At 53.1% G+C, this 27,636-nt stretch overlaps 1 protein-coding gene across 1 annotated transcript in view; it reads left to right on the top strand.

Annotated features, from left to right (window-relative positions):
* The window catches only part of si:dkeyp-14d3.1 (transmembrane protein 132C), a 65,935-nt gene extending 38,501 nt beyond the window's left edge, over positions 1–27,434 (top strand). Inside the window, exons 4-9 of the mRNA XM_068311639.1 lie at positions 8,446–8,659; positions 17,561–17,704; positions 20,699–20,907; positions 22,979–23,252; positions 23,998–24,189; positions 25,760–27,434. Of these exons, the coding sequence (XP_068167740.1) occupies positions 8,446–8,659; positions 17,561–17,704; positions 20,699–20,907; positions 22,979–23,252; positions 23,998–24,189; positions 25,760–26,908 (2,182 nt within the window). The 3' untranslated portion in view covers positions 26,909–27,434. The remainder of the gene's footprint in view (positions 1–8,445; positions 8,660–17,560; positions 17,705–20,698; positions 20,908–22,978; positions 23,253–23,997; positions 24,190–25,759) is intronic.
* The last annotated feature ends 202 nt before the right edge of the window (positions 27,435–27,636 follow it).

Genomic DNA, 27,636 nt, shown 5'->3' with positions numbered 1-27,636 from the left:
GCGATTAACCTTTTGCTCGCAGACGCGCGGGCTGATGTCACCCCCCCGGTCTTCGCCGTGTTGGGCGGCCGCCGCTCATGTGGCCTGACGTTGCAGCTCTTGGCGTTCGTCTCCCGCCGTGGGATCCCAGTCAGCTTCCTGCCGCCTCGGGATCAGCCCCCGTCTCAGGCAGTAAACCCGTTAGCGGCGGCGACGGCGGCGGCTCTGGGAGCTGAACATGTAAATGAGGCCATTAAGGCGCTCTGCCTTAATTAGTCTTTAGATTTCATGACTGAACGCTTCCAATTATGGATCAATGTCTGGTTTCTGTGCACAGACCCCAGAGCGCGTGGAGGCACTTCCTCTGGTTAGAGCGCCGCCGCCATCGAGGGAACGCTAAACACGACGGGATCGGACTAATGCGGCATCTGACTCCGGGGCGCCGTTCGCGATTTAGCAGCGAGCTCATTTAAATAATGCATGGCGGCGGCAACCGTCTGCCCGCCGCCGCCGCGCGTGCCTCAGAGGCGAGGAAGTGCTGATGCGGCGCTTTGAGGCTGCTCGTGGCGGCCATCATGGTGCCGGGTTCAACCCGTGATGGCGGCGTCTCGTGGGTTTAACGACTCCAACACGTGATGGAATCTCTCCGGCGTGCGAACGACGCATCATTAACGGCGTCCCCACGCCTCCAGGGCGTTTACGGGCGAGGAATGTTTCCATGGCGACGTCAACCCTCAGTGTTTACTCTTGTTTGTTTGTTTACATCGTTGTTTGAGCGGCGTCGCTCAAAATGTGTCAGGAGTTTATTTTTTATTTTGGGATGTGAAAAAAATAAAAATAAATAAATAAATATAAATGTGAATGAATGGTTTTTTAAGCTCCACCCAGGAAGTCGTGTGTTTATGAATAATTTTTTTATTTTTTTTTACCTGATTTCAGTGAATTTTCTTTTTTTAAATAAGAAAGAATAAATCTAAATAAATAAATCTGTAGATTTACCATCAACTTTGCTTCATAAATTCTAGGAGCTTTGTTTGTGTTCATGATTGGATGACTTCCATCTCATGCTCATTAAATATTCATGAGTTGCGGGCGGAGCCCCGGCCTGACAAACAGCTCCGGGTTCAGAGTGAGGAAGAGGAGCGGCTCCTGATGCGGCGCCGGCACTTTCAAATGGATGAAGAGGCATTAATGCGTCCAGGAGGAAAGGGTTTGTTTGTTTGTTTGTTTGTTTGTTTGTTTGTTTGTTTACGGTGGGCTGAGGTCCAAACACCCGCCCTGCTGTCAGAGGACAGATGATGTGTTTGTCATAACAAGGACAGTGATTGGACGATGACATCAGATCCAGCCCCGATCTGGATCCAACAAGCTCCGCCCCCCCCCGCTGTGAGGTCATCAATGATGAGGATCCAGACTGATCAGATCAGATCACAGCTGGAACCGATCGAGTCAGATCGATCTCCCAAAACATGATCCAGGTGCTAACGGTCTAGGAGTCACATGACCGACATCAGCCAATCAGAGGGCTTGGTTTAATAAGTTAACACGTCTTCATTAAAATGTAGGAGTGGACTGCCCTCATTTACATGTGTGTTCACGCTCCTTTACACGTGTTCATGTGGAGCAGCAGGCGTGTTGGAGTATTTTGGGGCGTGTTGGAGTATGTTGGGGCGTGTTGAGTGTGTAGGGGTGTGTCGGGGCGTGTTGGAGTATGTTGGGGCGTGTTGAGTGTGTCGGGGCGTGTCAGGGCGTGTCACGTCACACGTGTCTCTTCTAGCGTTCCATGTTGATCATGTTTTCTGTCTTTAATCTCCTTAATCTCCTTTGATCCCCTTTGATCTCTGACATCTGGCTTGTCTGTCCTTGTTTACCACCGGTCTGTCTGTAAACAACATGTCGTAAACATGCACACGCTGACCCGTGTGCGGGGCGGGGTCAGGGGTCACACATCTAATGATGAAGAGCGAGGAGCGAAGGTCTGGTTCCACTCCAGCGCCGTTGACTCTGGTGTGCTGTGTTGCCACGGCGACGGCGTTGGGTTTTTAAGGACTTCAGCTGCAGGTGGCACGAACCCAGATGGTCACATGACCATCTGGGTCATGTGTGTGTGTGTGTGTGTGTGTGAGGAAAATTGAGCGTAACCATCAGTTCATTATCTTCCACTTCGCACCGCCGGAAAACAGGAAGTGATGCGTGGAGGTCGGAGGTCACCGCTGATGATAAGTACCGTCATTAGGGGGGGGGTTGTTGCGCCGTTCACCCCCATCCCCTGAGCTGACGGACGTCAACGACACCCCCCCCCCCTGCAGGAAAGCGTTTAGTCTTGATTAGCGGCTGCTGGCGGGGTGCGTTCCATTAACGACTGACGTGAGGAAAGTTTGGGAAGTTTTCTGGACTCCACCGTCCTGTGTGTGTGTGTGTGTGTGTGTGTGTGTGTGTGTGTGTGTGTGTGTGTGTGTGTGTGTAGTTCAGAGCTCCGTTAAGCTAACGGCGTGTTTGATGCCTGGATTGTTTCGTGGGATTGGTCTAATTAATGGAGTCAGCCTCCGCTCTGCGAGGCGTTCCAACAGGACAGAATGATTCCGACGCGTCTGATGTTTATTAAAACGCGCTTTAATTCCAGCTCTGCAGGTTGTTTTGGACGGAGCGACGTTTTAATGGGCTCCTGCAGAACGGTGAACGGCGTGATCGCACATGAAACTGACAGAAACACGTTCCGTGTTCCGTCACTGTTGGGAAGAACAAAGTGGAAGACGTGGAACACCTTCGTGAACGCGCCGGGTTGTAGATGTTTGAATGACTTTAGGAACTTTAGAGGCAGCAGGAGGCGGTGACGTGCTAACAGCAACATGCTAACACCAGGGAGCGTCTTCACGTCTTTATAATGAGGAGATAATTCCTGGATAATAACTTCCTGTAATGAGCTGACATTTGATTTGGTGCAAACAGGAAAAAAGAAGAGGAAAAAGAAAGTTCTTAATTGCGTTGTCGTATTCGTTCCCGAGCAGCAGAACGCCGTCTCGACCTTCTGTTCGTCCTCCACTCTCAGACTCGGGAGGTTTATCCTAAGTGGATCAGACAGGAAGTAGAATCCATCGTCCTCTGACCTGCAGGAAGTGCTCCCTGACTTCAGTTTCCTTCATTTTTCCTAGCTCGCCCTCACATGTCCTCCACCAGGGGGCGCCGTAGAAGAAATTCTATCGCATTTAAGCCCCAAAACCCGACAGGAACTTTTGGAAACCAGAAGAAGTTTAACGCCTTCTTTCTGCTTGAAAAATCGTGTAATTTCAGCTTTGAGTAAACGGCAGAATGTTTTGACCACTAGGGGGAGCCCTGACGCGGTCGCTCTGCCTCGGGAACTCTTTCTCCTTCAGACGTGTCTGCGCCGTGGATTCAAGCAGGTTATTTTACGAGTTTGGAAACTTCTGCCGAAGTTCCGCTGTCCAGACGGCGGACGTGTTCCAGGATTCGTCCTTCCTTTAATTCTGGACTTTATTTTTCCGTTTCCCGCTTTGGTGTTTGTTCTGTTTGTGTCCCGCTCTGTTCAGAATGAGAAAATGAAAATCTCTCGACACGCCATAAATCAAAAGTATTAGTTTGTTAACTTGAAGGAAATGACGGCGACTAGGACGATGCTCCGGCCCAGCCGATGTTATCGCCGCCGTTTTTGCTTTTCCCACTTTTTACCGGACGACCACGAGTTTGGAGAACGGCGAACGCGTTTCGCTCTTCTGTGTCGCCAATTTTGGGAGCGTTATCCTTTCCTGTCAGCCAGCGCCGCTCGTATTTTCTTAAATCGCTCCCAAAGAGCCGGTGGCCGCGGTTTCGCCGAGGGCTCGGTTCTCTTGCGATCGATGCGTATCCGGATACTCGTCGCCGTAGCGACCCTAATGGACTCGCCGTACCCGGTTTGTCTCCATCCATAGCTGGACTCTCGCTCCTCTGTGACAGGAGCCAAATCATAAATATAATAAGGGGTTTCCATGGCAACGCCAGTCAATATGCAGCATTCTTCGCTTTTCAAATTAGCTCTGAATGCGCCGGCGGCGTCTGAACGGGTCGAATCCAAGGCAGCGAGAAATTTTTTTTTTTTTTCCCCTGATTGCGGCGCAGCTAATCAGAACCCGTGGACACGCCGGCGCTGGCGCCGGGTCGCGGCGTCACGCTGGGACTCCACCCAGAAATCAGGCCCGGCAACGGCGTTCCGACCTCGCGGCTGGACGCTCGTTTGGGAGCCATTCACGTCTGATGGAAGTCCATCCTGAGTCGTCCAATCAGGCGGACTCCTGAGACGTGTTCCGGGACACGCTTCCTGGAAGCCGGCGTTCCGCAAACGGACGAGGAGGCGTTTCCTGTCCGCTTCGCTGGAATGCGATGCGTTGGGCGATTCCGAAGTGTACAGAAGCCCCGCCCCTTCATCCTCAGGGCTGGGGGTCACAGGTCAGAGAGATGCATGCTGGTCAGTGAACGCCTCACGGTTCAGACGCTGTTGTTTGCTTTGCTCAGATTGTTATCATTTGGATTAAGTCAGGATTAATTCAGGATTGTTTGAACTTTAGCGATTAGCTTTTAGCTTTTTAAATTTCATCTCCTGAGAAATCTTCAAGATTCCTTCATGTCGGGCTTATTTATTTCGCTTTTGAGGAGCTTTTTTTTCTACGATGAAAACACCAAACATCAAATCCCCGTCTGGAGGCGGAGCCAGAAAATGCATTTGAGCCTTTTTGAATTAATAAAGTTATTTGATGGAAGCGGCGAATAGAAAATGACTTTGTTTCAGCTCCGCCCAGTGAGCCCTCTAACGACGCTAATGATGCTAATGGCTCACGTGATGCATCATCAGGCGAGCTAACCACCTGTGCGGCTGTGTGTTAGCGCCTGTGTGTTAGCGCCTGTGTGTTAGCACCTGTGTGTTAGCGACCGCTCTTCTGTCAGAAGGTGTTTATAATTTGTTTCATCCTGCCGACAAACAAACAAACAAACAAACAAACAAACAAACAAACAGGAAGCATCAGGAGCGACAGACGCCGCTGCAGCTGTTGTGTTTGTGATTTTTCGTTGTATGTGAAACATTTAGCATGCGTGTGCTGGAGCGGGACGTGAACATGCTAACACGTGTAGCCGCCGCGCCGCTAGCTCCCGCCTCTGAGTACAGATGTTTGGAGTGTTTGTCGGCCGCAGCGGATTCACGCATGGAAGCACCGGGCTACAGATCGGGTACACTCATACATGTATGCATAGGTGTGTGTGTGTGTGTGTGTGTGTGTGTGTGTGTGTGTGTGTGTGTGTGTCCTGGCTTCATCTCTGACTGGTTTATTGCCGTTCCAGGTGACGGAGCATGAGAACAGCAGAGTTTCAGGGTGCTGATTTCAGGCACCACTGAAGCTACAAATTTGATTATTTCTTTTTCCTCCACAAGTAGTTTGCATGAGACGACCCCCCCCCCCCCCCACACACACACACACACGTGTGTCTGCTTTTATCAACCCGTGTGGACTTGTGTTTAAGCACTGACTAGGTGGTTCCCCACGGGAACACGACTTTGTAAATGAATTAACGGCCTGGTTACACATACACACACAGACACACACACACACACACACACAGACACACACACAGACACACACACAGACACACACACACACATACACACACACAGACACACATACACACACACACACACACACACACTTGCATTATGCATCCTCATCTGCCATTCCGTTTCCATTCAGCGCGTCTGCTTGAGGTTCGTTCTCCACGACCTGTTCATGGAAACATTCCTCAGTGTGTGTGTGTGTGTGTGTGTGTGTGTGCGTGTGTGTGTGTGTGTGTGTGTGTGTGTGTGTGTGTGTGTGTCACTTTAATGAGGAATGTCACACACAGAGTTTAATAAAGGAGCGATCAGGTCTGTTCTCTCTGGAGGGTGGGACTAGAAGAAAATCCCTCCGATCTTCATCCTGGATTTTGATTGGTTCTGTCACTTTATGCTGGTGTTCCCTCCGTGCTGTGTTAGCTTAGCTTAGCTGCTAGTGGCCGCTACTATAGCCCGGTATCGACTGATTTGCATTTTAAAGTAAAACTAAAGTCGGGTTTGATCGATTCCGTGTTGATAAAGTCTGAATTATTCAAGTCAGGTTAGACTTGATGGGATCTTCATCATGACATCATTTAAAGGGACAGGTGCAGATTTAAAGCCTGTCAACAACGTGATTGGTGTGTTTGTCTGTAAATACCCCGGTGAGCGTGTGGAGGCGTGATGTCACCCGTCGGTGTTGTTGATGTCATCAATCTGCCGCTCACTGACGTCCGGCGCCGTCGCCGCATCTTAAGCGGCTCTTTGCGATGCTAAGCTATTCGCGTCTGTTCGGTGGCGTCAGGCCCACCGTTGTCACGGTGATTAATGGTCGTCCTCGCCGCTGCTCGGCGGCGTCCTCCGCGCCGCTCTGGGCGAGTCGGTCACCGGCCGTCTGGGGCGGAGCCCTGTCACGTCCCATCTTGTCACGGGTCCGGCCTCGCGCTCAGGGGCCCGTTATCTTTGGCTGCCCTCCGGCCGCCTGTCTGGACTGGGATGCGGTGGCGCGGCGTGGGCTTGTGGGTAATTATCAGGCGGGGGCCAGCTGTGTGGCACGCGGCCACGGGCTTTTCGTGGCTAATTGAATTAGACCCGCTGCTGGAAGCGACGGAGAAACCAGCGGTTCCCACGGCGACGCACGAGAGGTGAGGTCAGCTCAGGACGCCGCGACCGTGACTTGGCGTGAGTCATGTGACGCGTGTTGGCCTGACGTGTCATTCAGAACTGACGGGTTCTGTTAGCTCTGATGCTACGTGATTAGCTTCGAGAGTAGAAAGAATGAAACGTGACAACAGGAAGTCCTGACGACTTCGCCCGATCTGATTGGATGACATGTCCTGCTTCCTGCGATCAGCTGCCGTCAGTGTTCATAACGGGCCCTAAGTCAGTCCATGCAGGCTCATAAGAGCCACTTACGATGTGGCATAGATGATGAAGATGACTTAATTACAGGCTTCTCCTACTCTTGTCTGGTGGCTACCGTGACGATTGGTGACATCATCATTATAACGCATTATGAGTGTAGTTATAAAGCATTGTTTATAAATGTAGCTAGAAATCAGGAATATACCGTATAAGTAGTCACAAGGCGCTATGTCCATTCATAAGTGCATTTATAAAGCATTATGAATCTTATTGGTTATAAATCATTATGAATCTATTGTTTTTTTTAAGTCATTATGAATTTATTATTGGTTATGTCATTACGAATCTATTAGTTTTAAGTCATTATGAATGTGTTATTTGTTATAAGTCATTATGAGTGCGGTATTAGTTGTCATTATGAATCTGTTAGTTATAAATCAATATGAATATATTAGTTCTAAGTCATTATGAATCTGTTATAAAGCATTATGAATCTATTAGTTATAAGTCATTATGAATGTATTATAAGGCGTTATGAATGCGGGTCACGCTGCTGCTGTGAATGCTTCATTAACCTGGAACCGTCTCTGGAGGGCAGGTCTTTTATTTTGGCGTCTGCTCTCGGATCTGTTTCCTGTGTGACTCGTCACCGATTGGACGTGACTTCAGATGTTTTCATCTGTTTTTAGCGCCGTGATGTTTTGTAGAGCTTTTTATTGAAGGAAGACGTATAAAATCCACAGCGCTCAGCGCCGCCGTTAAACGCCGCCAACCGGATCAGGCGGGGGGAGCGGGTAACGGTCCACTTCCTGCGTCACGGTCAGGGTGGAAGTTTACTTCCTGTTTTTAATGTTGTACGGTCCAATAAAACCTTCCTGCCGCGCATCACTTCCTGTCTGTCAGCTGGGGGACTTTGTGGAGTTTATCATCTGATAAACCTTCACCCGTTTCCCCGCCGTTACGTAAGCGATGATGTCAAGCGGCGCCTTCAGGTCCTCGCCGCTCTGATTGGTTCCCTGTGATGAGACGTGACACAAGTTGTTTGATTGTCATCTGGATTATTTCTGCTCACCTCTGTCGGATGTGAGAACTGGGTTGTTTTGCTCGGATGCACCCGGAGCAGCGTTTCTGTCGGAACGACGTGGAAACGGCGTGGAAACGGCGTGGAAACGGCGTAGAAACGGCGTGGAAACGTGAAAATGAAACGTTTCCATTATTTATCTCTTTCCTGTTTGTAGTCTGATGCATCATTCAGTCGTTCTTTCAGTTTTTATAACAAGCCTCTGGTTTTTGTTGTATTAAAATTATATTAAATGACTCTTTAAACTCCTCCCCTCTGTGAGGGGCGGTGCCTGAGAGGGGCGGCGCCTTAGTGGGGCGGTGCCTGATGGAGCCGCCATGAGATTCTAGCTTCTGTTAGTTGTTACGTAACCCGTGGAAACAGTTGTCGGGCGCTGCCAGGTCGGATGCCCCCTCCACCCCCCGCCCCCCCAGCCACTTACCCGTTCTCTTTCTCCTGACCCCCGCAGGTCGGAGGCGGAGCTTCTGAAGGTTCTCCAGGTGGACCTGAAGATGGAGAGCTACCCAGAGCCGCTGGGCAGCCGCAGGATGGCCTGGCAGGTAGAGTACCCCGCCGGCCACGCCCCCGTCGGCCACGCCCCCACCGCCGCCGCCACACTGGAGGTGGAGACGGAGATCCGACTGGCGCAGGAGGACCTGGCGGGCATCGTGCCTCTGGCCATGGTGAGTCGCCACGACGACGCGCTGTCGCAGTTAGTCAGAGAATACATCCCATAATGACTGGAGTGAAGGAGGGTGTCATCGCTAGGTTTATACACACCCACAATGCCTTATAAGGGCATGTGTAGTGATCAGTCCAGTTCCTGTTCATGATTGGTGGGAGGATAAGGGGGTGGAGCCACAGGAAGGGGGGGGTGATAGAAGGTAGGATGGAGTGTGTGTGTGTGTGTGTGTGTGTGTGTGTGTGTGTGTGTGTGTGTGTGTGTGTGTGTGAGACTGGTTGAACAGTGCATGGTGGGGGGGGCAGGGGGGGTTAGGTTCTACTTTATCTCTATTTGCTCTCCTGACTTCCCAGAATGCATCTCCACACGGCTTACCACACGACACACACACTTACACATGCAGACACGTTCAGACGTCATTACCTCTGCCCCCCCCCTCACCCGTGCCCCCCCACCCCCCTAGAGTTCTACCTGCTCCGATGTGAGCGGCACACAGACGAGGAAGAGGAGGCTGAATTAGATTACTGGGGATCGCTGTGGCGTGAAGGCCCACAGATACGTTCCTCTGGTTCCTGCCCCCCCCTCCCCCTCACACACTCACACACTGCCCCCCCCACCCCCCAGGCAGGAGGGAGGAAGCCCGTAATGGAGGAGCAGCGTCTTCATCACCTCATCACCTCCGAAGGGAAAACAAACTGAATGGAAGCAGCTTCCGAAGTGATGGAGACGGGGGGGCGGGGCAGAGAGCAGGTAGCACCCCCCCACACTGTGTGCCCCCCCCCCCCCCCCCCGTCAACACATTCCATTTATCAGCCGGTAAAGTTTGAATAAATCAATACAGAAGATGCTGAAGTGTTTGAGGCTCCTCCCTTCACAACCAGCAGCCAATGAGGTTCCTTCTCTGAGCTGCAGGCCGGGCCCCCGGTGGGATCAATAACCCAGACCTGCATTACAACACGGCCTGTACATGTACATTATTGATTAACGGTGCTTTTCAGGAACGTGATTGATCGTTCTGCCTTGTTCCTTCTCAGGATGGTCGTGAAAAAAATTATTATTTCCAGGTGGAAAAAAAAAAGTTTTTACTTTTTTTGTTTAAGTTTAATTTTTTTTTTCTTCCAGAATTGAAGCGTTTAATTGTAATTCCCATTTTGGCCACAAGAGGCAGCGTTGCGTCATCCCTTGTTCTTAAAGCGTTCATTTTTACTTCCTGTTGAAATCTAATGCATGATAGCATCACATGCTAACACATGTGGAGGTCATGAGGTCACTTTTTGTTTAATCGTTTGTTTCCCAGAGGCCTCGGCAACAGCGGCGATGGTTCTGATGCCCTCGCCGCTCGCCGCTCCCCCTGCTGGTTCTTTGTTTCCCTGTGAGTGTTTTTCTGCTCAAGCTGGCGTTAGCGTTAGCGGCGTTCCAGATTAATTGCCTCCCCTCCTCTTCCTCCGCCTCTTCCTCCAACGCCACGGCGTGCCGGGTTTCACCGGGAGCGTCAGGAGGGCGGTGCGGTTCCATTCCAGATGGATCTGAAAGGCGGTAATTGGATGCCTGAGCGGATTCCGTCGCGCGGTGGGACGCCGCTCCATTATCCGCTAGCATGGCGGAGCAATCCGCGCCTGTCCGGGCCGCCGTCATCATCATCATCATCATCACCGCCCTCGCCGTGATGATGGAGCGGGAGCAGGAGGACGGCGCATCCATCATCTCTGGTCTCATCCGTCTTCCTGTTCCGGCCCGGACACCAAACAGGAACGCTAGCCGCCGCCGCGCCGCCGCCGGCGTTTGTATTCACACTCCGCTCCCGGACATCGTTAAACAATACATCATGGCGGCGGCCTCCTCTGGCCACATGTGCTCCGGCGCGATAACGTGATCCATCAACATCCGCCGATGGATGTTTAATTTTACTGCTTTCGGTTCCGTTCCCGCCGCCGCCGCGCTGCCGCCGGCCCGGTGGAATCTGGACGAACATTTATCAAACGCATCGTTACGCGTCCCGACGCTCGCGTGCCGGGTAATCGTGCACATGTGCTGCACAGGTAGCGCCGCCGCGCGTTGTTCATCAAAACGGGATAGCGACGCTGCGCTAACCCATAGCGTTTCCTCGCCGCGCCAACGAGTGGCGGCATTTCTGAAGAGGCTGATGGATGGACCGCCGGCGAGCGATCCGTTAGCGACGGCTGCAGCTCACGGGCTAATGAAGTCGCTCGCGCTAATTGCTCCGGTATGCACGTGCGCTATACGGCATGTAATGCTAATTAGGCTAACAGAGCGCGACAAGCATTGTGGGTCACATGACCCACAATGCAACTAGAGTGGCGCTAACTGCTCTGCTGTCGCCTGAGCGAAAAACATTTAGTAGCCACACACTCACACACACACGCACACACACACACCACACACACACAGGCGGTCATGTGACCCCCATGGCTTTTGATGAATGCGTTCTGATCCGTCGCTGCTTTCTTGTTACCGTGACATCAGAAGATCATCCATCGTCGCGGCAACCTGGTGGCGATGCCGTTGACAGCTCCTGGTGGGGGGGGGGGGTGTCATACAACGTGTCAGCAACCGCGTTCGTGTGAAACGTGGATTTGCATCACCTGGAGGACCGATTGGGCACCGTTTGGGGTCAAAGGTGAACTTCCTGCTCCGCCTCCTCACCTGCTTGAGTCTGACAGGAAGTGGTTTTACCTTTTGTGCCCGCCCTCGTGTCCAGAGGGCGGCTAACACCGACTAATCCGAGCTAAGCTGGTTTATGGATCGCCATCAGAACCGGATGAAGCAGTCGGGGGGTGGGGGGGTCGTCTCCCCCAGGCGTGACAGGAGAACTCGTCATCGATTGGTTAATTGAATCGAGCAGCTGGGGTTGTTTCTGCGACTCAAACAGCGGGGGCAGCAGAGAGCCGTCGCTGTGCGGGGGCTGCTGCCCCCGCGCCCCCCCATCTGACCTTGGTTCCTGTGGAATCCATCAGGGACGCCGCCCCCCCCGAACCAGTGATTTAGATGTATCACAGGTATCACAAGCGGATTTTCATGTTTTATTCATGAGCTGCTGTTCCCAGCTGGAGGCATAAGCCCCGCCCACCGGGCGCCATTGCTCCAGCCCCGCCCCTCGATGACTCACGACTTTACTCCAGAAGTCCACGAGTGTTAAAAACTTGTTTACTGGCGGCGACATGAGTTTTTAGGGGGGGTGGGGGGGTGTAGATGCTCCATCATCGTTTACAGCTGGAAAAACGTCGATACGTCCATGAGCCGTCACCGCCAGTCTCCTGGGGGGGGGGGGGCGTGGCTGATGGGGCGGCGCTGATGAAAAGGAGCGAGGCCCTGACGCTTCATTGGTCGCCCTTCGTTTGGAGTCACTGCAGTGGGGGGTGGGGGGGGGCAGTCAGGTTCACGTCCAGCTGGGATCAGCCCCCCCCCCCGTTCCTGGTTCATCTTTCGTGTTTCTCTGGCTCCGCCCACCTGGGCTGTGATGTCAGCTGTGACATCATCATCCTCCAGATAGACGTGGGTTCTCACTGGGGTCAGGTGGCCGGGGGCGGGTCCATGAGTGACGGATCCACTGGGGGCGGGTCCATCATGGGTGGGTCCATGAGTGACGGATCCATTGGGGGCGGGTCCATCAGGGGCGGGTCCATCGGGTTGCTCCATTGGGGGCGGGTCATTGTAGTCGGGGCCATACGCTCCACACGCTGCAGCCTCCAACCTCTGAGGAGAATAAAGGGGGGAGCGTCTCCTGATGGCGTTGGGGGGGGGAAGCGGCGCTGGAGAGAGGCCCTCATTAGAGGCGGCGCCGCTTCACGAGCGTTCTCCCACTTCAGTCGCTGTCACGCCATGATGTATCGCTCCGCGCGGCGCCGCCGAGGCCTTTATTCCCACTCTCCTCCGGGTTTCTCTCTTCCAGCCAATTAAACGCCCACTGGAACAGAAGAGGGGGGGTAAGGGTGGAGGAGCGAGGAGCTGATCAAAGCACGCCGCTCCTTCAGACCCTCTAATAGCGCCGCGTCCATCTCCAGCTCGCCGGCGAACAGGAAGTGATGTCAGTCGAACGCGAAAACCAGATCCAACATCGAGTTTGAAACGGTTTGATTCCAAACCGACTCTCAGTGGCGCTCGTGTCTGCGGCCTAGTGTTCATAGAGGGAACTGCACCCCAAAGCTACAGGTAGGCAGGGTGTAGGACAGCAGGGGGCGTACGCGTCTCATGGGGGGGTTCAATCCCAACATCTGCAGTCCTATGGGGGCACAAACAGCTGTAGGTCAGGACTAGACTAGTTCAAGACTAGACTAGTCTAGGACTACACAAGTTTAAGACTAACTAGTTTAGGACTACGCTAGTTGAGGACTAGTTCAGGACTAGACTAGTTTAAGACTGTCTAGTTTAGGACTAGATTAGTTCAGGACTAGACTAGTTCAGGACTAGACTAGTCTAGGAGTAGACTAGTTTAGGAGTAGACTAGTTTAGCAGTAGACTAGTTTAGCAGTAGACTAGTTTAACAGTGGACTAGTTTAGCAGTAGACTAGTTTAGGACTATCAACAAATAAAGATTGGATTCGATTGGATTAGATTAGTTTAGGACTAGATTAGTTCAGGACTAGACTAGGACTAGACTTGGGCTAGACTAGTTGAGGACTAGATTAGGTTAGGACTAGACTAGTTGAGGACTAGATTAGGTTAGGACTAGACTAGTTGAGGACTAGACCAGTTCAGGACTAGTTCAGAAGGCTGGAGGGTGTCCAATGGGTGTAAGTCAGAGTTCTTGAGGGGATTGGGGGGGTTGAACCGTTGGTGGGGTCTTGACAGTTTAGGAAATGTGGATCATTATTCCATATCCTCCGCTCCGGCTCCGGTTCCGGTTCAGGCTCCGGTTCCGGTTCTGGTCTCTGGTTTACCTCTGAGGGATGAAAATGTTTATCGGGGCGATGAATATTTCATTTAGCGTAGGTTGGTGCCCATCGACGTGCCTCGAGGCCCCTTTTAATGCTCTCCACATGACATGAAGGCTCATAAATGTTTGATGACAAGTCGTCAATAACGGCGCTAACGGCCCCCGATCGGGCGTCTGCGCCCGTTTTTTACGATCCGCCTCGCGTTCGGGTTCGCTGGACGACTCGTAGCGTTTAGCGTGTGACATGATGAGATGCGTATAGACTGTTTACCGGCCGCGTCATGAATAATGGAACGCTGGGAGTCTCCTCCGCGGCGCCACGCTTGACCCCATCATTTGTTTGGCGGCGGGGGGGTCAGAATGCGGATGCGTTAGCGCCGGGTAGCGCTGCCGGGATGGACGGAGACTCTGGTTCTCATGCTGCCGGCGTCGCCCCGGACGACGCCTTAAATCTCACTTATTTCCAGACTCGGGCAGAAATCGCGGCCCAGAGTGCGTTGGCCGCGGCGGCGGTGAGCTGAATGCTAACGGGTTCCCCCCCAGATCGAACAAAAAGACGGCGATCTGGGAAATTGGGCTGTTACTCACCAACCAATCTCCTCCCCCCTCCCCCAGATAAAGAGCCATCTAATCAGGTAGAATCCTGGACACGGGTCCATGATGATGATAGGCTGCATCTCTCAGGGGGCGGAGTCTGTTACCGGCTGGAAGGGAACGTAACGCTGACCCGACTTGGAAAGGACTTCCTGTCTGGGTTTTCCTACAGGAAGTCCTTCCAAACATTTTGAAACTGAACCTTCAGACCGGGTCTGGACCAGAACCTGGTTCCTGGTGGTGGTGGGGGGGTTCTGCGCTGTGTACTCCCATCATCCTCTCTGCTTCCTGGATAAGGTGCTGAATAAATATAATCAGTTTGACAAGAGGTCGCCTCAAGCCTCTTGGGGGGGTCAGGCTTTGGATTTGGTCTGGAGGGGCTCCAGCTCTGACACTCCAGGCAAACGAGCCAATAGCAAGCCCGTCTGACAGCCGGTGGGCGGGGCCTGTGTGAGGAAAGCCGTCCTCATAAATACGGCTCGCTGGGATATTTTCCAATAAAGTCACGCCCCGGTTCTGATTGATCTTGAAGCGATAGATAATACTTGTGAGCAAACGGCGGCGGCGCCATCAGGCGCCCGTAATGACATCAGGAAATCTGTCGGACGCTTATTCGACACAAACGGAGATTGATTTACGACGAGACACTGGAGCCATTTTTAATTTGCGGCGCGTCGACATCCATCACTCTGACACCGTCATCCCGACGGAGCGTTTCCGTGTTCCCGCCGTTACAACAGGATACTGAGGCGGGGTCAGGTGGATAGGCGTCAGCCAATCAGGCGGTGCTCATGTCAGCTGACGTGGCGGTGGAGCATTTGAGGACAGAAATTAGATCCGTTTTAAAAGCTGTTGACCAGCATTTTGGTTTTTAACCAACTTCTTGTCAGATTTGTAGAAATGAACCTTTGTTAATACAGTAGGAACTGGAGATACAAGCTGACACATCAGTGAGACCGCATCTCGTTCTTTACCGCGTGTTGGCGGATGGATACGACATCAGTGAGACCGCATCTCGTTCTTTACCGCGTGTTGGCGGATGGATACGACATCAGTGAGACCGCATCTCGTTCTTTACCGCGTGTTGGCGGATGGATACGACATCCTTGAGACCGCATCTCGTTCTTTACCGCGTGTTGGTGGATGGATACATCAGTGAGATCGCATCTCGTTCTTTACCACGTGTTGGTGGATGGATACATCAGTGAGACCGGATCTCGTTCTCGTTGGTGGAGTAAAGACGTAACTCGTGTGTTCCCGTGACTTTTGCATTTCTTTTCATTCTTTATCATTGTTTACGTAACTCATATATAATTATTTATTCACAAACAAAGTCTGCGTTTCTATTGGTTGATGAAAATGTTTTTTATAATTTAGGAGGTTGGGTGATTGTTTCAAAGGCTGTAACCCTGTGCTTCCAGCTGTGCTGTAGTTTTAATTTGTTGGTCTTTCTTTCCTGTTGACACCTGAACATCTTATTGATTACTAATTGATTATAGCCGCTGATCTCCTGCCTCAGATCAGATGCTATGCGTCCATCGTGTTCGCCTGAGCGAACCGCCGACACGGCGCACCAGGATCCCGCTGTTGTGGGGGTTGCCCCACCCCCGACCCGTTCGGTCGCCTCCAGCTGCTGTGTGTGTGTGTGTGTGTGTGTGTGTGGGGGGGGGGGCGTTTAGTCCTTCATGTTTTATTGATGAGCATCTGTAGGAGACGAAATCCCAGCAGACGCAGAATTCTTTCATTCAGCGCGTCCACTTTAAGGAAATGAAATGAACGCTGGGGGGGGCCTCCATTGTTATGTAATGCTGTCGTCCATAAAGCTGTAATGAAAAGCCGTTTGGAGTGTTTTTGTGTCTCTTGGCTCCACTAATAATCATTTCCTCCTCTCAGGCTAACGTTATCTCACTGTTCTCCTCTCCTCGCCGGCCGTCAGACGCGACGCGTTGTCACAAAAACACGGACCAGCACAAATCCGCCGCCGCACCCCCCCGTCAGGTGTAACGCTATTACCCCGAGGGGACGGTGACATTCTATTCAACGCGCAGGTGAGACAGGAAATAATAGTCGCACCTGAAAGGAGCGGAGACGCGTCGGGCGTTAGCGGCGCCGCGGCGCCGATGAGGATATGTAAATGAAGGATGTGAGGTCGTTTGTGTGGAACGTCCCGACGGCGGGACGGAGACGCTCACCAGGAGACACTTCTGTCACGCTGGTCGATTACCCAGCAGCCCCCCGGCCTCCAGTAGCACGCCGGCTAATCGCGACCCCTGACCTCACAGGCGGCGGCATCATTTGGTGGACTGGGCTCCTCGCCCCCCCCCCCCCCAGAGATGAACGTCGACTCAGGCTCGTCTTAATTGGCCCCAGTTATCCAGCGTGACATCAAAGCTGGTCGCTAATGAAAGGTTAAGGTGTGTGTGTGTGTGTGTGTGTGTGTGTGTGTGTGTGTGTGTGTGTGTGTGTGTGTGTGTGTGTGTGTGTGTGTGCTGTATGTGTGTGTGTGCTGTATGTGTGTCAGTGTGTGTGTGTGTGTGTGTGTGTGTGTGCTGTATGTGTGTCAGTGAGTGTGTGTGTGTGTCAGTGTGTGTGTGTCGGTGGGAGGAAGCCACGCCCAGAACCAGATCTGTCAGGACCCCAAAGGTCACCCCGGAGATTAGCCATTAGCTCCAACACGCTGAAGCTGATTGGTCGGTGAGAACTTGTTTAACAGAAGGTTCCCGGTCCATCAGCCAATCAGACGACAGAAACCATCTGGACTCACTTTGATGTTTTTTTGGTGAATCCTGACAGGTTTCCTTTCATTTTTATTCCGTTTCTTTTATTTTTTTATCCCTACATTTTAGAATTTTACACCCCCCCCCAGTGTTTTTGTTGTTTGATGCACTTGGAGACCCCCCCCATTAAATAAACGAACCCCAACAACAATTACGTCTCCTTTGGGCTCTGAGCTGACGACAGCCGGTCCTGACTGTAAAGGAGTCGGACGAGGAGCGTCCCACTGTGTGTGTGTGTGTGGGGGGGGCTCCTATTGGTAATTACACATGCAGGGGGAGGGGCAATCACAGCCTCTGCGGGGGGCGCGGAGCGCCTTCAAATTGCTGTGGATCCAGGACGACATGAATAAAAGACGCCGCTCCGGGATTCCGAGCTGCGTTCCTGTTGATGCTCCTGACAGGAAACGACATCAGAGCTGAATCCTAATTCAGGAGGTCAGATCATCTGAATCCTAATTCAGGAGGTCAGATCATCTGAATCCTAATTCAGGAAGTCAGATCATCTGGAATTAGTCCGACTACTGGGACCGTTTCTGGTTCACGTCCCAACGCGACCATCACAGAGATCACAGGAGCTGAGCTGTGATGTCATCACCGTTTCAGCTGCTTCGTCCCTCCTCTTCCTCTCCCCCTCCAGGACTCTGAGATCCTGAACACGGCGGTCCTGACGGGGAGGACGGTGGCGGTGCCGGTGAAGGTGGTGACGGTGGGGGTCGACGCCTCCGTCATCGACGTCTCTGAAGCGGTCAGGTGTCGCTCCACCGACGAGGACGTGGTCAAGGTCAGTCACAGGAAGTCACCCCCCCCTCAGAACCCAGGGGCCGGTTCTGATGCTGCTGAGCCACGAACCCGGAGGGTTCATTCCTTGTGTCGCATCTTTCCGATAAAACGATTTAACTTCCTAAAGAACGATTTATTCTCCTTTAAATCAGAGATTCCGGGTTTTGGTTTTATTCCAGATTAAGAGACGCCTTCAGTTACTTTGTTTTTTATAGACAGTTCTATAAAAATGTTTTATACTTTTATAGATATTGATACTATTTGTTTATAGATACTTATAGATACTTTATATACAACTTCTTTACATTCTTTAATTTTCTGTAAATGTTTTTGCCAGGATGCCCATATTTGGTCATGTCAGAAACAGGGACTTCCTCTTAGATAGCATCAGACAAAATTAACCCCGCCCCCAATCAGGTCAATATTTAGGAATTAAAGAATGTTAGCATAGTGCTAACACAAGACCGTACATGTTAGCTACGACCGGTTAGCAGGATGCTAGCACTAGACTGTACACGTTAGGTGTAAACCCGTTAGCAGGATGCTAACATCAGATTGAATGGGTTGGATGTGATCCCGTTAGCAGGATGCTAACACTTCCAGGTGTTGTTCAGTGTCGTCTGTGGGGGTCCACCTCATTGTGACACCTCGGCGCCCCCCGGTGGCGGTCGGGCCACACGTCGGCCCCGAGCGAAGCGACGACTTCCTGTTAGCATGACTCCAGATGTTCTTCTCATGTTGAGTCGAACGCGGCGTCTTAATCGCTTCTGTCACGCCAGCTCCATGTCGGCGCCAGAGAGAGGGTCACCCCCCTTCATGCCCCATCGCTCATCTCTGCCGTGGATTGCTTCTGTCTGGCGCGGTGTTAATTTCCTGGGACGGCCGCGGCCGTAATGTCCTCTGTGAGCGTTCTCCCGCTCACCGCCTAACGCGTCTGATTAATGCGGCGCCGGATCCTCCCAGACGTTTATGACATTTGGCGAATCGGAATGACGGAGAGCGTGTGATCCCCCCCCTCGACCCCCCTCCCCCCACGCCGCTGATTAATCGAGGATGTCTCTGTGTGTTCAAATATTGATTTGCAGTAGCGGCTGCCAATATGGCGGCGCGGCGGGAGGCGTGATGCGTGACACGGCGGCGGGGGGGTCCTGGGTGTCGCCGTGTGTTCTCCGTAATCGCTTCTGCTCCGATCGATGGGGGCGGGGCAGCAGGGAGTTAATTACCCTGTCAGGAAGCGACCCCTGATAGGATCAACATATTAGCAGCGTTAATGCTATCGATGATGCAGTTAGGTGTGATCAAAGGGCCCCGCCCGGGACCCCCGACCCCCGACCAATCAGGTGTGACCTGGGCAGGTTAGCTTTAGCCCCGTTAGCAGGCTGCTAGCACTAGACTGGACAGGTTAGCTTCAGAAATAGTCTTATTGGTGCATTATTACTGCAACATTGGGGTTTTTTATTTAACATAAATTAAATTAAAGATTAAATTAAAGATCAAATCCACTTTTATTCGTCCACACAATGGGGAAATTATGTTTTTCCTCTCCAATTTTATTTTTTTTTTAAATTAAATATTCTTTATTAACTGACCGTCACTCAGAATCAGCTTCTCTTGTATTTTACTAGTTTAGCTTCAACCGCTAAGAGCGCTGCTGCTAGCATTAGAGAAGCTATCTGTGGCGTTGTGACATCTGGCAGCTAGCCTGAGTGAAACCAAATCAGAATGCATTGTGGGACTCGCAGTTTATGGATGCAGCATTTCCATAATGACACGTGTAATTGCGTGGTGCAGACTGTGATGTCTGCGGCCCTCGGGGGCCCCGTAAAAAGCGGCGCTGGGCGGGTTTGGACGCCGGCCTTTGGTTTTATACGTCTATAAAACCACAAATCAATAACATCACCCGAAAGATGTCACGGAAAATTACAACGCTTTGTAGAACAAATAGCGGCGCCGCCAAGCTTAACAAAATGACATCATCAATTACCTCCATAAACAACTAAAACAGAATTATCGCGACAGAAAACAGGTTTACACACAAAAAGACATAGAAATATTTAAAGAAACGTTAAATTTGGCGCCAAATCAAAAATCAATATTAGCTTTATTCGCGCAAAAGTCACAGAAAATGCTAAATATGTCCAACGTATTTTTTCAGTATTAAAATGAAGAGAAACCTGTGAACACCTGTGTGCCTCCTGATCTGCATATTTTACATAAATAAGAAAAAAATGGCTTCAATCCAACTGAAGAATTAAAATTCTCACCTGAGATTCAAATATTTACCAACGCGTCCAAAAACGCTTTTTATTCCGGCGCGAACGGGGAGCAGTGAACGCAGCGCCACGACCAAGCCTTCCTGAACAGAAGGAGAAATTATTCAACGTTTCATCGCGGCGTCAGCGGCGTTAGCGGCGTTCCCTCTGGTCGCCGTTAGCATCCGTTAGCATCCGTTAGCTCGTTTGAAGTGGGATCGTTCCATCTGGTTCCCGTCGCCGTCGTCCGATCAATCGGACGAAGCGGCCAAGAAAAGAAACCCGCTAAAGACGCGCTGACGAATCGCCTCGGCGGGCGCAGGCTGGACGGGCCCCCCCTGGAGGCCCCCGGGCGCGTTGACGCTCCTGGACGTTAATCAAACGCCTCCCGTCTCTCGACGGCGCAGAAATTGGCGTCTCGTCGCGTTTCTGAAGCAATTTATAAAACAGATGGTTGGAATTCGCTCGTTTTACCGGGGGGGGGGGGGGGGGGTTGACGCTTTCCATCTGCCGCTCCTTTAAGCTGCGGGGGGAGCTCTAATCAGAGCGCCGGCGCGACCTGCTTTCCCTCAGGTTCAAAGATGTCCTCCCCCCGCCCCCCCCCCCCCTCGGTGAGCGGAGCTTTCATGTAGTTCAAAGTGCTTCCAGTGGAAAGCCTCCTAATCAAATCAAGCCCCGCCCCCTGGCCCCCCACTCCGACCCCCCAGCCTCCAGTGTTGTGTAACCCTGATCTCCCCCCCCAGGTGTCGGACAGGTGCGACTACGTGTTTGTGAACGGGAAGGAGATGAAGGGGAGGATGAGGATGGCGGTGAACTTCACCTACGGCTTCCTGGGGGGGCGCCTGGAGCTCAGCGTGTGGATCCCCCGCCTGCCGCTGCAGATCGACGTGTCCGACACGGAGCTGAGCCCCGTCAGAGGCTGGAGGGTCCCCGCCCCGGGCGACGCCCACAGGTAGGGGGGGCGGGGGGTTATGAGACCTCATCGTCATCAGCATCCAGTGCTGCAGCCTCCTGATTGGTCGGAGCGAAGTTTTGTTTCATGTTTTTCTGTGAAGCTCCTGATTATCTTAGCGGTTAGCCGTCGTGTTAGCATACGACTGGATTAAAGTGGATTAAACTGGATTAAACCGCTTTTGTCTCCGTCGTCTGTCGGCGGCGGATTCTCCTTCCAGCGCTCTGATAGTTTCTGCCGCTGAGCCTTCTGGGTAACTATTCCCTGTGTCGCGTGTTTCCATCTGCATCACAGCAGCTAACAGAGGCTAACAGCAGCTAACAGAGGCTAACAGCAGCTAACAGAAGCTAACAGCAGCTAACAGCAGCTAACAGTGGCTAACAGCGGCTAACAGAGGCTAATAGCAGCTAACAGTGGCTAACAGCGGCTAACATAAGCTAACAGTGGAAGTCGGGCTCGTCCCGCTCGTCGCCATGGCGACGCTGATGCTCCTCGCCTCTTATTCAGAGTGACAGCGCAGCAGCGTTCCACAAATGCCACAGCTGGTGAGGGGGGTGGGGGGGTGCCGCTCTGCCAGCCCCCGCCGGCGTTTATCAGCGGCGACAGACGGCGTGCGCTGCCGGCGCCGTGCTTTGTTTCCTGTCCGTCTTCCTTCCGTCTTTGTTTATCAGGGACAACAGGCGTGACCTCACAAAGTGAACGTTTTGGCTTGGGGGGGGGGGGGGTTGACTGGGCATCGATCCACCGTCCACCCGCCCGCGAGAGACGAGTGGCGCCGTCCCCCGGCGGCGAGGCTGGCAGCAATGGAAAAGTTTCTGACTGGCTCACCTTCCAGGAGCAGGATGTGCCGCGGCGTCGACACGTCGTCATGGCAACGGATGTTCAGAGGCCCGTTTCCTCCCCGGGTTTCCTGGTGATGTCAAAGGAATGGCCCCGCCCCATGAGGGGCGATCAGCCCCGCCCCATGAGGAGCGGTCAGCCCCGCCCCTTGAGGATGTTTCTAATGTCTACAGCTAGCCTTAGCTTAGCTCTACGCTGTGATTGGTTGAAGCTTAAAGGCTAACCTGTAGCATTGTAGCTTAGCTCTTTATAGGTGTGGAGCACAGGAACTCATTCTGGGCGAAACTCCATAATTATACAAAATGTACTGAACTGATTGTCTCGAAACCTTTTTTTTTTTGGGTGGGGGGGTGTCTGGATCAAACGGGGGTGTGGCTTTGTGACGCCCCCCCCCCCCCCACTGAGCTGCAGTCACGTCTGGACGGAACCGACAGAGAAACACGGAGATGGATTCTCGTCTCCTCCTGACCTCATCCTCCGCTGGAGCATCAGAGAGACGGCTGAGCGGCCGCCGGCGGTGGGGGGGTCGGATGGGGGTCGGATGGGGGGGGGCAGGTGGAGTTACAGTATCAGCTGCTCTGCCGACAAAGCACTTCTGCGTGCGCGGCTCCGGCGGAGCCTGAAGAGCCACATTTCTTCTCCATCAGCGTCTCGGGGAGCCTCATCTGTTGTTTTTAGGAAGTCGCTAAATGAAGCAAAATAAAAGGAAACGGTTTGAGCCAAATGGAACCACACCGCAGCTGCATGCGGCCATTCAAACGCACTCTGTCATACTGAAAGCAATTTTCCTGGCGAGCCTTCGTCGGCTGATTTGTTGCCTAAAGTAATAAAATGAGATTTGCTGGAGACGGAGCAATCAGGGAGGCTATTAGCGGCGTGAACGTTCACAACGACGACGTCCGCGCGCTAGCCGCTCGCCGCGGTCGTCTGCAACGCTGTGTTGTCATTGGACGGCGTCCCGTCGAGAGCGCGAACTCCAGAGAAATGAAAGACGAACTAGCAGCTAAGATGCTAAATGCTAAAGCATTTGATGACATCACGAGCTGCCAGAGTCTGATTGGTCGGACTGATTCGTTGTTCGCTACCATCAGAAAATGAAGGAGGGGTTTTTGGTCATCCGTGATGCGTGTGACGATTAGCGCGTTTACTGTTGCTAGCGTCTCCATCTAGCCTGTTAGCATCTAGCTTGTTAGCCTGCTAGCACGTGAATGGTTGTTGGTTTTTCTCGCAGGTCGGCGCGGGACAGCGAGGATGACGATGATGAAGACCGGCGGGGGCGGGGCTGCGCGCTGCAGTACCAGCACGCCATGGTCCGGGTCCTGACCCACTTTGTGGCCGAGTCGGCGGATCCGCGGGGCCAGACGGGCTTCATGCTGGGCTCTGATTGGCAGGCGGACATCACTGAGCTGGTGTGGGACTTCCTGAAGGTGGAGGACCCCCGGGTGGCCCAGCTGCTGGACCGGAGGGTCTTGGCGGGGCGGGACGCGGGGATGACCACCATCCAGGTGGGTCGTGATGAGGAGAAGAACCAGGAAGTAGATCCGACTAGAAGTTCAGCTCCTGGGGGAGGAGGTCTTTTGTGGGTTCGGTTCGTGTTTCTGATTTGTTTTTTGTCTGAATTAAACTTTAAATGTTTTTTGGAGGAGTTTAATTCGACGCGCCCCCTCCCCCACGCCCCCCCCACACACACACACACACACACCCGGAGGAGACCGCATCCCGACTCGTCCAGATGTTTCTGCTGCTCCTTCACGTTAGCAGGAAACCATTAAAGTGATGCTTTCAGGGACGCGCGGACATCTGCACACACACACACACACACACACACACACACACACACACACACACGTGTAGAAATGCGTTGGTCCTTCCTGTCTGGAGCAGACGTGCGCTTCCTGTTTCCTGTTTCCTGCTGCCCATCAGATCATCCGTAGGTCGTCAGTTCTTCAGGCTAACTGGACCGGCCTCCTCATGAGATCATGACGCGTGGCGTGGAGGCGTGTCTTTATAAATGTGACGCGTGTTCAGACCAATCAGACGTGTTTTTATCAGGACCCCCCCCCTCCCCCATGGGCGTGGCTACAGGAGTCATGTTTGAACCTCAGGGTGAGACGGGTTTGGTTCTGTGGGCGGTTCTGGTCCTTGAACCACCTGTAGACCTGTCATACATCGTGGGGGCGGAGCCTAAACGCTCACATGATGCTGTCAGGACCCAGTGGCGTTAATCCCTCCCCCCTCCTGGGCCCCCAGGTGCTGTCCCCCCTGTCGGACTCCATCCTGGCGGAGAAGACCATCACGGTGGTGGAGGACAAGGTGAGCATCTCGGAGCTGGGGGTGCAGCTGGTGTCGGGGCTCGCCATGAGCCTGCAGCTGAGCCCCGGGAGCAGCCGGGCCATCCTGGCCACCACCACCACCCAGGAGGTGCTGCGGAGCCCCAAGCAGGTGAGAGCCGCCCCCCAGCGGACGCTCGGCTCCTCCCCCAGGGGGAGGTCCTATAAAAGTGTGACTGATATTCTTTAATGCTTCTTCTATTTGACGTTGAGATAGTCCTCAACATACAAACAGACACGCGGCCATTTCTGACTATCGCCCTGCAGTTCCCCTTTCTGCCACAACCCCCACCGAGCAGCACCAACAACAGTTCCTGGAAGTTTCTTCTCCTCAAGGTTTAAATGATCAGGATTACAGTCTACTGTAAACTAATCTGGATTAAATCACGAGTGACGGTTAACGGTAGAACTACACGTACATATATATATATATGTATGTATATGTATATATATATATGTACATATATATATATGGATATATGCAATTTCCTCCGGGATTAATAAAGTATCTATCTATCTATCATACTTTAATATGACGACATGTTTTATTCTCATTTATTATACAGTAACATGATTTATGAGCTTTTAACGGTTTCTAGTGATTTCTAGAGTCCAGTATTTGTGGTGGACAGACGTTAATCCAGAGAAACGACCTAAACTAGATTTTTATGTTTAAACTGATGTCTAATCAGAACGACTGAAGCTAAACCTGTATTTTATTTATTCTGCTTTTTATGTCCTGGAATTGTTTCTGGTCAGTCTGAGGGAAAAGAACTGTAGTATTTAGAGTAGTAATGAGATTACTTTAGTATTTAGAGTAGTGATGACATTTAAATGACGTCAAATGGTGATTATAGATTAGACTTTAATAAATAATGACTTGCGAACAATTCAACTTATGAACAACCTCTAGGAACCATTCATGTCCATATGTTGAGGACTTCCTGTATGTGGTGTAAACATGAGTTTCATGTTTAACCGTTTGAAATAAAACTAAAACAGATAACTGAGCTTTGCCTTCTGAACGCCCCGACATTGGACCCCTCCCTCATGTAAATGAGTTATTATGATGTCACAGAATCAAAAGCAGAACAGAATCGTAACCGGATGCGTTTTCACTGGAATCAGTTTCTGTTACAACAGATCTAATCTGTGTGTGGTTAATTACCCTCCTCTGAACAAAAGAACAAAGTGTGTGTGTGTGTGTGTGTGTGTGTGTGTGTGTGTGTGTGTGTGTGTGTGTGTGTGTGTGTGCGCTCCACACATGACTAGCCGGTTGAATCACGCTCCTACGCGGCGGCGGCTCTGCGCTCCTTCTGGCCTCTTTGATCCGCCCATCAAACGGCGGCGTCTGCTCCTCCTCTTCCTCCGGTGATGAAGGCCGGCTATCAGCCTCGCCTTCACGCGGCGATAAGCGAGCAGAGCGGCGCTCCGAGTCCTGCGGCGTTAGTAATTAGGGAGCATTAACGGAGCGCTGCGAGGATCCGCCGCCGCGCCTCAGGGGATTCGTCCTTCAGGCGAATCCTCGTCCTCAACGCCGTTTGGTTTCCTCCTATCCGTTAATCTGTTTCCCCTTTTGGCGCCGCGGGGTCCGCCGAAGCAGCGTGACGTGCGGTTGGGACGGCACTTCCTGTTCGGGCCCAAGAACCGGGACCCTGATGCTGTTCCTCGTGTCTCCACAGGAGGCGCTCATCAGCGCCTGGCTGCAGTTCAGCGACGGCTCCGTCGCCCCCCTGGACCTCTACGACCCGGACGCCTTCGTCCTGAGCGCCACCTCCCTGGACCAGGAGGTGGTGTCGGTGCAGCGGAGCGCCTCCTGGCGGTGGCCGGTGGTAGTGACGCAGGCGGAGGGCCAGGGGGCGCTGGTGCGCGTGGAGATGAGCGTCTGCGAGCTCTGCCAGAAGTTCAAGCGCCGCAGCGTCCTGGCGGCGGGGAGCTGCAGCGTGAGGGTCAAGTTCGGTCAGGGCGACGGCTCCAGGGGCGGGGCCAGCGACTACAGCCCCGACGGGGACGAGGCGGACCCCCGGGGGCGGCTGTCCCCCTTCCAGGACCGCACCGGGCAGGACGCCCACTACTACGGCAGCTCCATCGCCGACATGGAGGACGAGGTGTCTCGGGGCGCCACCCCCACCCGGAGCGCCATCGTCCGCCCCGACGGCGGCGGCCGCGGAGCGCCCGTCGACTTTGCGGACTTCCCGGCCCAGGTGGACCTCCCCCACGGGCGGAACGTGGGCGAGGACCTGGTGCGGGCGGCGCGGGGGCTGAGCGACCTGGAGATCGGGATGTACGCCCTGCTGGGCGTCTTCTGCCTCGCCATCCTGGTGTTCCTCATCAACTGCATCTCCTACACCCTGAAGTACCGCCACAAGGAGCTGTCGGTGGAGGGCCAGGAGAACGCCGGCCACGCCCATGACTGGGTGTGGCTGGGGAACGAGGCGGAGCTCCTGGAGAGCCAGAGCAGCCTGTCGCCCCAGGGGGAGGAGCACACGTCCATCGTGGACCTGGAGGAGGGCAGCCACCTGCTGAATGGCGTGGCGGCGCAGAAGAGCGTGCAGGGGCAGGTCCACCGGGGGGCGGCGGCGGCGGCGGACGCGGGCGGCCCCTCCCGGGACACCAAAGCGGACTCGCCCACCACCAAGAGGAAGCGGGTGAAGTTCAGCACCTTCACCACCGTCCCGTCGGGCGACAGCTACCCGACCGTCAACACGCTGACCGGGGGCCACGCCCAGGACATTAAGTGGGTGTGTCAGGACGTGGAGCTGGGCGGGGCCAAGGAGCTGCGCAGCTACATGGAGCGGCTAAACGACAGCGCGCTGAAGGAGGTGGCGTGAGGGGGCGGGGACAAACTCACCTCTATGCCTTCCAGAGGAGCGCCGGACCCGAACTGGACCTGAACCAGAACTGAACTGGACCAGGACCGGATCCAGAACTGGAACCGGACCTGGCAGACTCCCCTAAAGCGCCAGAGGGTCGTTACGTCTCCAGGATTACGTCGAGACGGAAGCTCGTCGGTTTACGGATTGATTATCAGACGATCAGCTTTTTATTATCGTTTTATTACGACACAACCCAGAACCGGTCCGGATCCAGACCGCATGTGGACTAAACCAAGGTGTGTGTGTGGGGGGGGGGGTTTGTACCTTTTGGAAATGGATTTCCTCCTTCAGACGTTGACTGTCAGACTTCCTGCATGGACGAGTCTCCGGTTCATCCTCATCCCCGTCGATTGGGCGGACTTCCTGTTGTAACCGTGGCAACAGCCTCCAAAGCATTGTTCCGTTGCTCTGTATATTGTATTTTCATAACATTTAAAAATACACGATGTGAACGGCGTGTCGGCGCGTTATTGACGGGGGGGGCGTTCCTCCGGCGGAACGCCTGATGGCGTTTGGACCAAAGGGGGTTTCAGGAGCGTCTACTGCTGCTAGCATCGGTGCTAACGTGTGTTAGCATGGTGGTCCCCAGCTGTGGCTGGACGACTTTCCTTCGAAGTTTCGACGTTTTGAAGGAAAAGTTGTTGGCTCCGCCCCCATAACCTCTGAAGAAGGGGGCGGAGTCG

The sequence above is a fragment of the Antennarius striatus genome, chromosome 3, assembly GCF_040054535.1.
Source record: "Antennarius striatus isolate MH-2024 chromosome 3, ASM4005453v1, whole genome shotgun sequence".
Lineage (NCBI taxonomy): Eukaryota > Metazoa > Chordata > Actinopteri > Lophiiformes > Antennariidae > Antennarius > Antennarius striatus.
Note: the sequence above shows the minus strand (reverse complement) of the source record. Positions and strands in the feature narration are given on the sequence as shown.